The following is a 15,290-nucleotide window of genomic DNA, read 5'->3' as shown; positions in this document are numbered from 1 at the left end:
GTCTGCTTGGCAGCATTCCCATGCAGCTGGGGAAGCCAGGCACTCACTCATATGCTCTTATTTTCCCTCATGGGAAGAATCACGGCCCTAGAAGGTCTCTCTTAGCACCAAGCTCTGCTGCCTTGTGGACAAGGTGGTGTGAGCAAAGTGAAACGTTCTTACCCTCTTCAGTGCGTCCATTTCTGGATCCTTGTGCTCAGCGGTGTGCTGGAACATCTCCACTGAATTCCCAGACTTTCACAAAGGCTCTCTTGTCTATGTGTGATTGTCTAAACCAGTGTTCTCTGTGTGGAAGACAGTGGAGACCTTTTACTCCACCATGATGCTGACGTCACTCCTGCATTCTCTGATTTGAGTTAACTCTCTTCTGTGTACGTGTGTGCATGCACGTGCTGGTTGGTGCTTGCCACTCATGTCCCTCTTTTGTGAATGTATGTGTTTCCTAATATTTTTAATGGCCTTTTCTTTTTGTAAGTTTTTTTGTACATCTTGGCGGTCGGCTCTTTGTTAGTTATATGTGTTGCAAATATTGTGGTTTGTCTTACAACTTTTGAAAGCAGAAACTTTTGATTTAAATATAGTCAAGGTATCTGTCATTTCTTTTGCAGAAGTCTATGTTTTAGGAGGTCTTGCCTAAGATATTGTTTCATAATCATAGGTCATAAGTATATTTTCCTGCATTTTCTTCTCAAATTGTTGTCCTTCACATTTTAGTCCTTAATTCACATAATTATTATCTATATGTAACATGACATAAGAAATAAATTCAGTTTCCTTTGTTTGAATAATGCCTGGTCTGCAATATTGGCACTGTCTTCTATCAGATTTTCTGAAATGACTGGCTCTGTTTCCAGGTTCCCTAGTCTTTTTCATTGTCTGTCTTTCCCATCAGGAATATCATTTGTCTTAAGAACTATAGTTTCATAGTATTTCTCCTTTTCATCTCTCCCCTCTTTTCCAGGGGTGACTGTACTATTTTTGATCCTTTGCCTTTCACATAAACTGCTAGAATCAGCTTTTCAAATTGCATTGAAAAAAATCTCTGTTAAAAATTTTGCTCAACATTGCATTAAATCCGTACATTAATTTGGAGAAAAATGACATGCTTCTGATATTATGTCCAGTCTTTCTGTCTTATGATTGAGGGAGTGGAGAGTCAGAGAATAGCACAGAAATACAAACTAAGGTTGTTGGATAAGCCCCTCCCAACAACCTTCATATTGCTGGCTGCCAGCTAAAATTTATCCAGATAGAGAACTCTTTTTTAGATACATTTTTTCTTTTTGATATTGATACTGAGTTTTCTTATCCATCAACATAGATTTCTTCTTTAATTTCTTGAATTTTCTTTAATTTCAATCAAAATAAGAGACTTAGATATCTTCCTTTTTTTACAGATACCTTATATTTTTGTTTCTAGTGAATATGGTATCTTTTGATTTAAACTAACTTGTATTTGTTGCTGGTTTATAAAATAAAATTGATATTTGACTATTAACCTTGAATCTATACCTTGAAAAACACTCTTATTAATTCTAATAATTATTTGCACATTATTTGTTTCCTATGTTAAAATCATGTTATTTGAGAATCATGTTTTGTTCTTTCATTTATAATACTTATAACTTTTATTTCTTTAAATATTTTTTTTTCATACTCTTCTGGCCCATGTTGAATGGAAGTGCTGATCCTTGGTTTGTTCCACATTTTAAAACACTTATTTTTAATCTTTAAATATCAAGTACAAAATGTACAATAGGCTTTCTGTGAATTTCTTCTATCAGTTCAAAAATGTTCTTCCTATGCTTAATTAGCTCATTTTTCTGTTGGTTATAATCATAAATGGATTTTTTATATCTATTGACAATTTTTTACATTAAAATATCTATTGACTAATCATTTTACTTTTGTGGGTAAAATATTACATTATTGCTGGTCATTGTTGCTTCAGCAAAAATTTGTATGTAATACTTAGCATTTTTGTGGGAACAGAGCACCAGATGGGAAAGATGTAGAAACAGGGCCCAAATAAAAGTCCAGCACATGGGACATTGTCACAGAAGAGCAGAGAGAATGTGAGATCACTCAGGAGCACTGGGAAACCCTGAGGCTAAGGGAAGATGTGAGTGACCTGAGCCCATGGGGTTTCAGAGAACATAGGGATGATGGTAGAGAATAGGTATGATGGTACAGAGATGATATTATTTGGGTCTCATAAAAAAGATGTTTTGGGGGCGTTTTGTTTTCTTTGTTTTAAGATTTTATTTATTTATTTGACACAGAGAGAGAGAGAGAGAGAGAGAGCACAAGCAGGGGCAGTGGGAGAGGGAGAAGCAGACTCCCCCATTGAGCAGGGAGCCAGATGCGGGGCTCGATCCCAGGACCGTGGACCCTGGGACCATGACTTGAGGGGAAGGCAGATGCTTAACTGACTGAGCCACCCAGGTGCCCCTGTTTTGGTTTTTTTTTTTTTTCCTCAAAGATAAACAAGGAAACACAGACAGGAATCCACATTAAAGAAACGTGCCAGGTCACAGAGGGGCCCCATTATGCGAAGAAGAGGGAATAATCTTCGAAAGTTAATGAGAAGAGATATAGTACAAATGTGAGGACATGCTTCTTTATTTTATTTTATTTTTTTACTTTAAATATCTAATCATTTTATTTGTCAATTACACCTCAATAAATCTGGGGAAAAAGAGAGAAAAAAACCCTTAACCTCCCTATATTAGAATTGTCAGTTTCTGTAAATGGCTTTTCATTGGACTGAGATCTTTTTTTTTTTTTTTTAAAGATTTTTTATTTATTTATTTGACAGAGATAGAGACAGCCAGTGAGAGAGGGAACACAAGCAGGGGGAGTGGGAGAGGAAGAAGCAGGCTCATAGAGGAGGAGCCTGATGTGGGGCTCGATCCCAGAACGCCGGGATCACGCCCTGAGCCGAAGGCAGATGCTTTAACCGCTGTGCCACCCAGGCGCCCCTGGACTGAGATCTTTTAACCACATTTTTCAATCCAGTCTCATGTTTGGAGGGAAACTTTGTTTCCTTCTCTTCATGTGTCTATGCAGTGAGACCTCCTCTAGATGATGTTCTGGCCTCCTTCACCCTAGTCTCTCTAATAGGTTGGTGTTAGTCTACACCAGCCATGCTCAGTTCTTCTCCTGTCTCATTCTTTTTTCTTCATTATCCGTGTGTTAGATGAGAGAATATGTATGGTCTTCTCCCTACTGTGCAGTAGCAGGGGCCTGGCCCTTTGGTCTGTGGTTTCCTAGAGCTGCCTGTTGCATTGAGGGTGTATTCAAAAACTCACTTGGCTGACCTCAGACACAATCTCCAGATAACTTTATGGATATTATAAAACATTTTATCTCCATCTGTTGGAACTCTATGTCCATAGCAGTTGGTTCTAAACACAGGTGGGGAAAAAGGAGAATTGTTCATCTCCTAAAATTCCTAATAAATGAATCTCAATGCAATTCTAGAGCTATAAGTGAAAAAAAAAAGTCAGGCTAGGAAGGCATAAGCAGCTTAAAGCAGAACATCTGCTAGAAAAAAATAAGGCAGTCTGGATGTCATACCAACAAACTCCTCCTCAATAAGAAGACAATGAACAATAACAATACCTTTGTTATTAAGTTATACTCCTGTCCCCTTATCTTCCCCTCTTTTTTTTATAATAATTTTTATTGTGTTATGTTAGTCACCATCCCTAGTTTTTGATGTAATGGTCCATGATTCATTACTCGCGTATAACACCCAGTGGTCCACGCATACGTGCCCTCCTTAATACCCATCACCAGCCTATCCCAGTCCCCCACCCTCCTCCCCTCTGAAGCCCTCCGTTTGTTTCCCAGAGTCCATAGTCTCTCATGGTTCATTCCCCCTTCTCTTTACCCCCCCTTCATTCTTCCCTTTCTTCTCCTACCGATCTTCCTATTTCTTATGTTCCATAAATGAGTGAAACCATATGATAATTGTGTTTCTCTGCTTGACTTATTTCACTTAGCATTATCTCCTCCAGTCCCATCCATGTTGCTGCAAATGTTGTGAAATTGTTCTTTTTGATGGCTGAGTAATATTCCATTGTATATATGGACCACATCTTCTTAATCCAGTCATCTGTTGAAGGGCATCTCGGCTCCTTCCACAATTTAGCTATTGCAGACAATGCTGCTATGAACATTGGGGTGCATATGGCCCTTCTCTTCACTACGTCTGTATCTTCAGGGTAAATACCCAGTAGCGCAATTGCTGGATCATAGGGTAGCTCAATTTTTAACTTTTTAAGGGACCTCCACACTGTTTTCCAGAGTGGCTGTACCACCTTGCATTCCCACGAACAATGTAAGAGGGATCCCCTTTCTCCACATCCTCTCCAACATTTGCTGTTTCCTGCCTTGTCAATTTTTGCCATTCTAACTGGCATAAGGTGGTATCTCAATGGGGTTTTGATTTGAATTTCCCTGATGGCTAATGATGCTGAACATTTTGTCATGTGTCTGTTAGCCATTTGTATGTCTTCACTGGAAAAGTGTCTTCATATCTTCTGCCCATTTTTTTTATTTGATTATTTGTTTCTCATGTATTGAGTTTGAGAAGTTCTTTGTAGATCTTGGATACCAGTCTTTTATCTGTAGTGTCATTTGCAAATATATTCTCCCATTCCGTGGGCTGCCTCTTTGTTTTTTTGACTGTTTCCTTGGCTGTGCAGAAGCTTTTTATCTTGATAGAGTCCCACAACTTCATTTTTTTCTTTTGTTTCTCTTGCCTTTGGAGATGTGTCATGAAAAAAGTTGCTGTGGCTGATGTCAAAGAGGTTGCAGCCTATGTTCTCCTCTAGGATTTTGATGGATTCCTGTCTCACATCAAGGTCTTTCGTCCATTTGGAGTTTTTCTTTGTGTATGGTGTGAGAGAGTGGTCAAGTTTTATCCTTTTGCATGTAGCTGTCCAATTTTCCCAGCACCATTTATTGAAGAGACTGTCTTTTTCCACTGGATGTTTTTTCCTGCTTTGTCAAAGATTAGTTGCCCAAAGAGCTGAGGGTCCATTTCTGGGTTCTCTATTCTGTTCCATTGGTCTATGTGTCTGTTTTTGTGCCAGTACCCTGCTGTCTTTGTGATCACAGCTTTATAGAATAGCTTGAAATCCGGCAACGTGATGCCCCCAGCTTTGTTTTTCCTTTTCAACAATTCCTTAGTGATTCAGGGCCTTTTCTGGTTCCACACAAATTTAAGGGATGTTTGTTCCAGTTCTTTGAAAAATGTCATTGGTATTTTGATCGGGATGGCTTTGAAAGTGTAGATTGCTCTGGGTAGCATAGACATTTTAACTATGTTTATTCTTCCGATCCATGAGCATGGAATATTTTTCCATCTTTTTGTGTCTTCTTCAATGTCTTTCAAGAGTGATTTGTAGTTTCTAGAATATAGATCCTTTATGTCTCTGGTTAAGTTAATTCCAAGATAACGTATGATTTTTGGTGCTATTGTAAATGGAATGGATTCCCTAATTTCTCTTTCTTCGGTCTCATTGTTCGTGTATAGAAATGCAACTGATTTCTGAGCATTGATTTTGTATCCCGCCACATTACTGAATTGCTCTACAAGTTCTAGAAGTTTGGGGGTGGAGTCTTTTGGGTTTTCCATATAGAGTAATATGTCACCTGCGAAGAGAGACAGTTTGACTTCTTCTTTACCTTTTTGTTAGGACATGCTTCTTTAAATGCAAATTAATAAACTAGTGGAATCAGTTATCCCCAAGCACCGGTTTAGAGCCAAAACTAGCTGCACAGACTAAGGAATGCAGCTCCACGAACATATACCAGACCTGGTGTGGCAACCCCTGGGCAAGACACTCTCCCTTCCGGCCCTTGTTTCCTGTACAAAACATTGCTTGAGCATTGATGACTTTAGTTTTCATCTCTTGTGAAAGCCTTGAGAGAGGTGACTCTTTTTCTCTGCTTTTCTTCTTTCTACTTCCTACATTCTCTCAAATATCATGTCTGTTTAAAATATGAATTTTTTAAAGATGGCCTTGACCTCTCCTTTTGTTGTTATGAAGTTCAGAAAAAGGAAGTGCCGCAAATAGAAAAGGGCAGCATTTGGAACAGTTTAAAAGTTCTGTAAGTGCCAGTGAGGGGCCACAGAAGAGAACATTCCACCTCCCTCCAGCCACTGCCTTCCTTCCAGGTTTCCATGAGGATCAGATAGAGGAGGCGGCCCCAAGAGAGCAGCAGGACCCATGCACATGTAACCAATTGCTTTTTTTGCCTGTAGTAAAGTTCACATTTTGATTGCTTCTCCAGATTATGTTGATCCAGACATATTTTATGCAGTCATCCGGATCTTTCTCTCTGGGTAAGTACAGTTCAACCGTTTTCCTGCATGAGGCCTCAGTAGCATATTCCAAATTTATGAGAGGAGACAGAAGCTTCCTATAGTAAGAAACACACCAAGAAACCCTTGTTAGCAAAGTGATCATTTGAATCCACTCTTGGATAAAAGAGGTGGGGTACCATCTGCATGACAAATGACATTGTACGTTGAATATTTAAGTTTAGAATAATTTTCCTTAGACCACCAAATTAGATTCATTTATATTCACTTAGAATCCCATCTCGGCAGGAAAAAAAGCCCATTTTGCAACCACAAAGCCCTATCATTTATATCCATTCTCTCCCCCTTGTTACTAAGGCAGATGGGAGCATAGAAAGTGTCTTAAAAGCCTTCTTTCTAATGTTCCTGGAAGAGCTACCCCAAGTCATTTGTTCATACTTGTGGGTCTCTTCTTTTGTCACATGAGCTGTTAATTTCTCCAGTTAGAGAACTCTACCCTTAGATACATTTCTTCCTTTAAATACATTAGTTATACCTTCACATGTTTTACTCAAATTGCTTTCCTATTCACATTAACTGAGAGGAACTAAGTTTGTTTGGTTTTTTTAATGGTGAAAACTGAAAAGTGGAGGTAGTGAACGGATGGTGAAAAATGTGAAATAGAACCCACCTAGTGTTCCATCCTGATAACTAGGAGATCTTGAAGTGCTATGGACAGAAGGAAATTTAAGCTGTGCCTGGAAGTAGTAAGAGACAAGTCCAATATCAAGATCAACAGATTGATCGATTTATCAGTAGGTTTAGTGGTATATTACACTGGTGAAAGAAGGGAGTGACAACGTGAACTCAGTGTTTTCTCAAGATCGAGTAGGTCTGCAGTGTGAGACAGTCTAAGGGGAGATCAGCCTGTGTGGGCATTCCTCACTGCAGAGCTCAGAGAGTGGAAACAGGAAGGTTTCTAGAGAATAACTTGAGAGTAATGGGTACCTGGCTGATGAGGAAACAAGTAAAATAGGGAAGGGTGCAGAATGGAATTGGGAGTGTTTCTTAGAATTCAGACTTTTGCTGTATACCCATTCAGTCCCGAAATCCTCCCCTAAAGAAATTATCTATCCTTAGAACTCTTCTTGCTCTCTCTGTGTTTTGCATATGCTCAGGGTTAAGACAAAGATCTGATTGTACAATAGTGATTCTAGCAACAAATGTTAAGCAAAACTGGCAGATAAGTTTTGGTAGACTTAGAGAGCAAAGGTCATTCTTTAAACATTTTAAATAGACTGGGATTTAGAAAGTACCTAATTCTGGAAAATCTCTTTGTGCTTCCCTTTGCTGTCTAAGTTTGTATTAGTCTTCCACTATTGCATAACAGATTGCCACAAATTAAAACAGCAGTTTAAAGCAACACACATTTATTATCTCACATTTCTGTAGGTCAGAAGGCCAGGCGAACTCAGCTTGGTTTTCTGCTTAGGGTCTCCAAATGCTGAGGTCAAGCTATCTGCTGGGCTGAGCTGTTATCAGGAGAATCTGGGAAATCATTCGCTTCCAAACTCATTCAGGTTTGTGGTAGAATCAAGTTCTTTGTGGTTTTGGAACTGAGGTCTTTGTTTCCTTGCTGGCTGTTGAATAGGATATGTTCTCCATTTAGGGAGGCCTCCTGCTTTCCTTATCACATGATGTCCTCCAACACAGCCATGGTGCTTCCAATATTTCTAGTTCTTATATTCCTCTGATTTTTCCTCCTGCCACTAGCCAGAGAAAATCTCTGCTTTTAAAGTCTCCTGTGATTAGATTGAGCTCACTGAGACAATGCAGAGAACTCTGTATGTTAAGGTCAACTGATTAGTAACCTTAATTACACCTGCAAAGTCTTTGGCCTTGCTATATATCATATTGATAGGCATGATAGCTCATGATATGAAGAGTTTTAGGAATTAGAATGGAAATCTTGGGGCAGTATTTTCAAAATTCTACCCATCATGATTAAATGGACACTGCAGGGTGATATTGTTTTCATTAAAATAAGTTCCAGGTCAGCGATGCGTCTTGTCTGTGATCTACATAAATGCCTCCCTCTGTCTGATCCTCAAAAATACTTCCATGTAGTACAACTAAGTGGCCGGCACCAAATCTTCAATGTATTGATAAGTGTTGATGGCTAAAATCATCGGGATTGTTGAGAATTCTCAAGAGAGTTGTTTTGAAAAATTGAAATCTACTCCTATATTCTTGGCTTATCCTATGTTTGAGTTATTGTTTTTATTTACTTTTTAAAAACATTTTTATTTAGGAGAGTTCTGTCATCTGTAGATTAAACATATTCTTTTTATTTCCCACTCACATTAAATTTCACAGGGAAGTCATCAACTCCTGTGGAAAAATGTCATCTCATTTCTTTCTTTCTTTTTTTCTTTCTATTTACACTTCCTCTTGGGTTTCCTAGAAATTTACTATGAGAAAGACTAAAAATAACCTTGTCCACAGAGATTTGAAAGGAAACTAATTCCTTTCCTTTACAAATAGTAGTTTGGGCCCGAGAGTGCATGGGAGCAGACCTTGGGCTAGTCATAAAATAGAAACCCCATTTCCCTTCCTCAGGCTAATCTCATCACAGGTGGAAAACATGGGTTTTGAAAGTAGATCCCCTTATCTTATCTTTTTTGACTTACATGCTGGTGTTTTTCTCTATCACCTTCAATGTGGCTTTAACACATCCTCTTCATGTTGGGACACCAAGAAGAGATTGATGTTTTTTGGCTATTTGAGCATCTGATGGTTCTTTAAAGCTGGCTAGGTCCTTTCCAGACAAACATTTGGGTCCATATATTCTAGGTATATAATATGGAATTATAGAATGATATTTTTTTCATTCATTCTTTCATCAACCATTTAGTGAGTGCTTCGCATATGCCAGACACAGTTCCTGGTTCTGGGAATGGTGCATAAAACAAAACAGCAACTTCATTCCCATAGAGCTTACATTTCATTTATTTATTTATTTAATTTATTTATTCACTTATTTTAAAAAGATTTTATTTATTTATTTGTCAAAGAGAGAGAGAGAGCGAGAGAAAGCACATAAACAGGGGGAGCAGCAGGCAGAAGGAGAAGCAGGCTCCTCCATGAGCAAGGAGCCTGACACGGGACTCGATGCCAGGACCCTGGGATCATGACCTGATCCGAAGGCAGACACTTAACCGACTAAGCCACAGGCATCCCAGAGCTTACATTTTAATGATGGGAGCCAGATAATGCATAAACAAATATAATTATAATGTTGTAACATATATTGTATGATACTTTCTTTAATTATATTTGTTTATGGGGAAATGTAAAGTAGGGGCATCAGGGAGAGAGAGAGTTGGTGGCTGAAGTTTCTTATTTATTTATTATGATCTGGGAATGCCATGCTTCTAAGTGACATTTGTGTAGATACCTGAAGGAAGTGAGAACTAAACCATCTAGATACCTGTTCCAAGCAAAAGGAACAAAAATTGCAATGACCCTGAGGTTGGAGCATGCTTGTCATGGAGGAATTGTTGCAAGGAGGCCAGTGTTGCTGGAACAGAATATACATGGGTGAGAAAGAGAAAGATACAAGTGATAGCAGAAGACCAGATCATGCCGGGGCTTGTTGTCTCCTTGCTTAGAGACAAGGGCAGCGGTGGCAAATCTGAAGACAAATGACATGATCTGTCTTAAGTTTTGAATCATTGCTCTAAGTTCTAATTGGAAAATAGATGATTTGAGAACAAGAATGGAAGCCAGGAAAGCATTTAAGAAGCTATCCCACAATCCAGCATGGTGGTTTGGACTAGGGTAGTAGTAGTGGAGTTGCTGAGAAATGTTCAGTTCTGGACACAACTGAAGGTAAAGTTGACCAGATCTACTATTGGATTGCTTACGGAAAGAAGAGCAAGGGATCAGTTGAAGATGACTCTAAGGTTTTGGCCTGACCCACTGAAAGAATGGAGCTGCCATTTTCTCTGATGAGAAAGGCTATCAGAGGACCAAATTTGGCAAAGGGGAGGGGAAATTGAGAGCTCTGTTTGGGACATGTTCATTTCTGGTGCAGAGATCTGTAAGTAGGTGGTTGAATATATGAGTTTGGACCATAAGGGAGAGGTCCAGGTATAAGTGTATGCTTTTAAATAGTCCTAATATAGTTGCTTTCTAAATCGGTGAAGCTGGATAAGACCACTTGGGAAGTGAAAGTAGCAGGAAGCCCAAGAACTGAACCCTGAGAAAGTCTGACATACAGAAGTGGTCATGATGAGGAGGGACTGTTAAAAGAGACCAAAGTGACCATCTGAGGTCATCCACAGGGTGCCAAAGACAACTCTGCACCAGTGTGGCCACCGTTTTTGTTCCACTGATGTTTTCAGTACTCCTTGTCCATAAAATGTGGTCTAGAAATTTTACTGAAGCAGTGTCCTGAACTCTGACAAGTCATAAAACTTCTCTGGAACCCATTTAATTATGCAGCAGCTTTAGGAAGTAGGTCCAAATTAGGACTAAGACTCACAAAGGTACATGCAAAGTTACAACATAATGAATGGAGGGAGCAAGGATTCCAACTCACTCTGAATAATATAAAATGGCTAATATTTAGCAAATGCTGAATATGTTCCAGGCCCTGAGCAGGTATTATTCTAATTAGCTCCCACAACAACCCAATAACGTAGATCCTAATATCACTTGGGTAAGGAACCTGAGGCTCAGAGAAGTTAATTAACTAAGCCAAGGCCCACAGTTAATAAATATCAAAGCTCAGATTAAATTCTCTATCTGCCTGAAAAAGAGCCCTCTCCCCCAAAAGCTACAGCATGTTCTAATCTTACGATCAGAATCTGCCTTCGCTGTCCCCTGGCTCTGCTTTCTATGCCTCATCTGTTTCCAGAGTGATGTCGCCCCCACTGCAAAGGCCACTCTGACATTCATGCAGTGGAAACTATACAAGAACTGACCAAACCGGCCTCCAAAGAAAACAACCCACCTCCTTATAGCATTTCCTACCTCAAGGAAGTATTGGGAAAAGGTCACCAACAGCAAGCTGAGCAGTCTGGCCACGGCTTTTGTATGTGTGTGATGTGTTTCCCTTCTCTTGACTTTTAGAATTATAAGAAGAAGGTGAGACATCAACGTAAGCCTGTTATTTAAACTGTTCACAATAGGGACGGTGGCTCATTCCTGGCAACAAAAGGAAAAAAGACTGTGCTTCTGAGTAAAAGTGCAAATCCACATGAGGGGGTCTCGAGAAAATGAAAATAGAAAACTACAAGTTTGAGGCACCTGGGTGGCTCAGTTCAGGTGTCTGCCTTCTGCTCAGGTCATGATCCCAGGGTGCCCCCTCTCTCCCTGCTTGTGCTCTGTCTCTCTCTGTCAAAAAAGAAGTAAAATCTTTAAAAAAAAATTACAAGTTTGGGATTTCCGTTCTGGTTTCCCCATTTTCTAACAATGTGGCCCTGGAGGCTTAATGGCTTTGTCTTTGTTTATCTGTAAAAGGGGTTTAAAAAACCTACCTTCATCACTCAAAGAGGTCAGACGAGAACATGAATGTGCAGGGGGTTTAGAGACTAACACCTTGGAAGTACGACTAGAAGTGTTCTTCATGCTGTTGTTTTTGTCTTATTATGGAGTCACCCACATGGTCTCTGGAATTGTTCAAGACTCAATAACAAATGTGACAGGGAAATGAGTAAAATAGTTGGAAGTAGAAGGAGCGGGACTCAGAACCAAAAAGACAGAGAAATGTAATCAGGGAGACAGAAGAAGAGAGGAAGGGAGGAAAGCCAACTTCATGTGAGCAAGACTCAGAGCCTCAATTCCAGTCCCATCTTCATGTCCCTCTGGTAACCTGCAGGGTTGTACTGTGTTCTCTTTATTGCTGCCCTCATTATCAATACCTGCTATCAAGAACATATTTGACAAAGGTGTTCCCACAAACTCATGTAGTATTTAAAACTGATAATTCAGCATGACTACTGTTAAAGCTATTTCAGGGAAGGGCAAAGGTGTGTGTGTGTGTGTGTGTGTGTGTGTGTGTGTGTGTGTGTGTTTACTTTCAAAGCTCTATTTGCAGAGTTACAGGTATCAGGGTTGAGATTAGGTGAAGATTATTCCAGAGCCTCCAAATTGCTCCTATTGATCAGCACTGATATCATCTTTATGAATGAATTTTTCTAATAAATATATCAGAGGACCAGTGCTAAGGATTCCTCTCTAAAAATCCTTTACTTCTCTGGAGTAATCCCTCAACTGAGCTGTATTCTGTGGCCTGTTATGAAATTGAAGAATGATTAAGTACTTATCTTACAAAAATATCCAATCTTTTGCTCTAAAATTACCATTAAAATTGTGTTTGCTTTCTTACTCGCTGTTTCCATATCAGAAAATATGCTCTTAACTCCTAGCACCAATGCCTTCTCTTTGACTTTTACTCTGGCTTAGATGGAAGGATAACCCAGCAATGCCTGTGGGGTTGATCTATGAAGGAGTCTCCACAGAGCCCCTGGAGTACTCTGGAGGGAGTGCAGCTCAGAGCACAGTGCTTCATGCCTTTGATGAGTTCTTAGGCGTTTGTCATAGCAAGGAAAGTGGTAAGTCAGGCACTTTCTTTTTCTTTTTGTTCCTTAGTAGGGAGGAGGAACAGGGATGTTTTTACCAATTGATAAGACCAAGTGCAAATTAAAATGTCATGAAGTCTATACTTCTCCAAGTCAACCAGGAGGCTGTGCACCTGCCAGATGTTATTGTGTTAAGTCAATTAATATTCGATCTCAGCAGGATATAGGGTTTCATTTCCAAATCTTAAAACATGCTGTATACCCAGCTGTTCCCTGGAGTTTTGTTTGGATCCTAGGGTAGTAGCCTCCTTTCTCTAAAATGGGAGAGAGATCTGGAGTTTGAAGGCTGTGGCATTAAGTCACTAGGTCTGGATATAGCTGGTGATGGGTCTGAGCTCCTCCACTACAGCCTTTCCCCGTAAAAATGCTGCAACCTCAGGCCAAGTCTCTTTAGACTAAAAGAGGGGTCTACCAGTTTAGAAGCTTGAAATTGCTCATTTCCTTACCTGCTAGCAGCAAGGCAGTGTTTAATAATTACAAAAGGGCACTTCAGAGTGCAGCGTTTTCAGGTTGGATTAGGAAAAGAAAGGACTAGAACTTTGTGTCATGGGGTCCAGTCTCATCCATAAAAATCAGTTGTCAAGAACCATGATGGTATTAAACACCTAATGGATAGCCTATAAATGATCTCTCTATCCACATTTCCTATCAATATCTATTGATTTTATTTTTAAACAATGACTTCAAGAGGCTACTATGAAAAACAGTTGGTCATTCTTTATTTTCTTGCCCTTATAGACTCTATTACTTTCCTTCTTCTTAGCACTGCCTCCAAATAAAGCACTTGGGAAGCAAAATTTAGCAGAGTATTTAGTAAATCAGTCTAAGGGTTTATGCCTTACATTTGTAGATCTCTGTCATGATGATTAGCAAGATACTTTGTCCCCCGCGAGTATGTAATAAATATTTATACATGGGCTGATAGATCTAGTTCCAACTCGGTTATCTGAGATGTATTTGCTTCATTTTTCCTTCCTTACCACCTATCAGTAGTCAAGAATATAGTATTTGACGTCTGTGAGCAAAAGAGCCAGCAACGTAGATTGGACAGTTAGGACGAAAGCAAGTTTTTGCTGCACTGATGTTCAGAAAAGCAGACAGCCTCTCTTATCTTTCCACGTGGAGCTATGGCATTGTTCTGGTTTGTTTCTTTCAGCTGATTTTCTCCATAGGATGAGGGAGTACATGCCTCCTTCCCATAAGGCCTTTATAGAAGAAATCCACTCAGGCCCCTCACTGAGAGACCACATCTTGTCCTTTGGAAATGGCCAGCTTCTGACAGCCTATAACCAGTGTGTGGAGGCCCTGGCAGACCTGCGCAGCTACCACATCACAGTGGTGACCAAATACCTCATCATAGCAGCCACCAAAGCAAAGGGCAGGAGGCCAAACCATCTCCCTGGGCCGTCTCAAGCCTTAGAAGAGAGGGGCACAGGCGGGACTGAAGTTCTGAGCTTCCTGAAGAGCGTCAGGGATAAGACCTTGGAGGCAATTCTCCCCCAAAGTGATTAAAAGACTGTCTTCTGCCCAACAGCGCAAAACCGGCAAACATGGGTTTTCCCTTACTCTCTCCCCCATTGGAGGGCACGTGGGCCCAGAGAATAAGAATGTCTGGAATAATCTGAAAGGGACCTCAGCCTTAGTTATACCCCTGCTCTACAGAACACCATCTCCTCCTTTGTTGAGAGCTGTTAGTCTTCACAGAGAAGAATTTTCATGGCCAGAAACTTTCCTTTCCCTACCTGATTACTGGTTAATAGCGAATAGCTTTGGACACTTCCTCATTCAGAACCCCACAGAGGAGCGAGTGTACCCTTATTCTATTTGCAAAGTGGTAGAAAATCAATCTAAATTTCAAAAACCAAATAAAATTGCCTGTAGACAGATCCCCTTGTTGATTTCTTTAAAAAGCAAGTTAAATATTCATGCATTCATTCATTCAGTTAACAACTTATTATGTTCCTACTGAGCACCGGTTTAGGGAGACTTTTTGTGGCCCCAGTCCAGCCTTCCTCTCCCTGTGTGTGCTGAGTTTGTGGCAGGAGGTTGGAAATGCTCCAGTGGTGAAGTGGAGGAGAGAGGAGGCTCACGTAAGTCTTGGAAGTCACCAGCATAACAATGAATAGTTACTGATGCGGGAGTGGATGAGGCTCTTCCACATGGTTCATCAATTTGCAAATTCTATTTTAGTTTCCTTCTTTATTTTTAGAAGAATGATTCTTTCTCCTTACACCGAAAGTTTGTATTTGTAAAATGAATTAATCGACCCATTGGAAATAAATGATCAAAATGGGAATAAATAGTAAATCCACATGTTTAGTTTACAA

General features: G+C 39.9%; 1 protein-coding gene across 3 annotated transcripts in view; it reads left to right on the top strand.

The window, feature by feature from the left end:
- The window catches only part of IDO2 (indoleamine 2,3-dioxygenase 2), a 62,117-nt gene extending 47,268 nt beyond the window's left edge, over window positions 1–14,849 (top strand). For all 3 annotated transcript variants that reach the window (XM_045779106.2, XM_045779105.2, XM_045779107.2), the window contains 3 exons: window positions 6,307–6,358; window positions 12,788–12,936; window positions 14,120–14,849. In XM_045779106.2, coding sequence (XP_045635062.2) covers window positions 6,307–6,358; window positions 12,788–12,936; window positions 14,120–14,475 — 557 coding nt within the window. In that variant the 3' untranslated portion in view covers window positions 14,476–14,849. The remainder of the gene's footprint in view (window positions 1–6,306; window positions 6,359–12,787; window positions 12,937–14,119) is intronic.
- The last annotated feature ends 441 nt before the right edge of the window (window positions 14,850–15,290 follow it).

Source organism: Ursus americanus, chromosome 27, assembly GCF_024610735.1.
Source record: "Ursus americanus isolate L20-20 chromosome 27, mUrsAme1.1.p, whole genome shotgun sequence".
Lineage (NCBI taxonomy): Eukaryota > Metazoa > Chordata > Mammalia > Carnivora > Ursidae > Ursus > Ursus americanus.
This window is presented reverse-complemented; position numbering and strand designations above follow the sequence as displayed.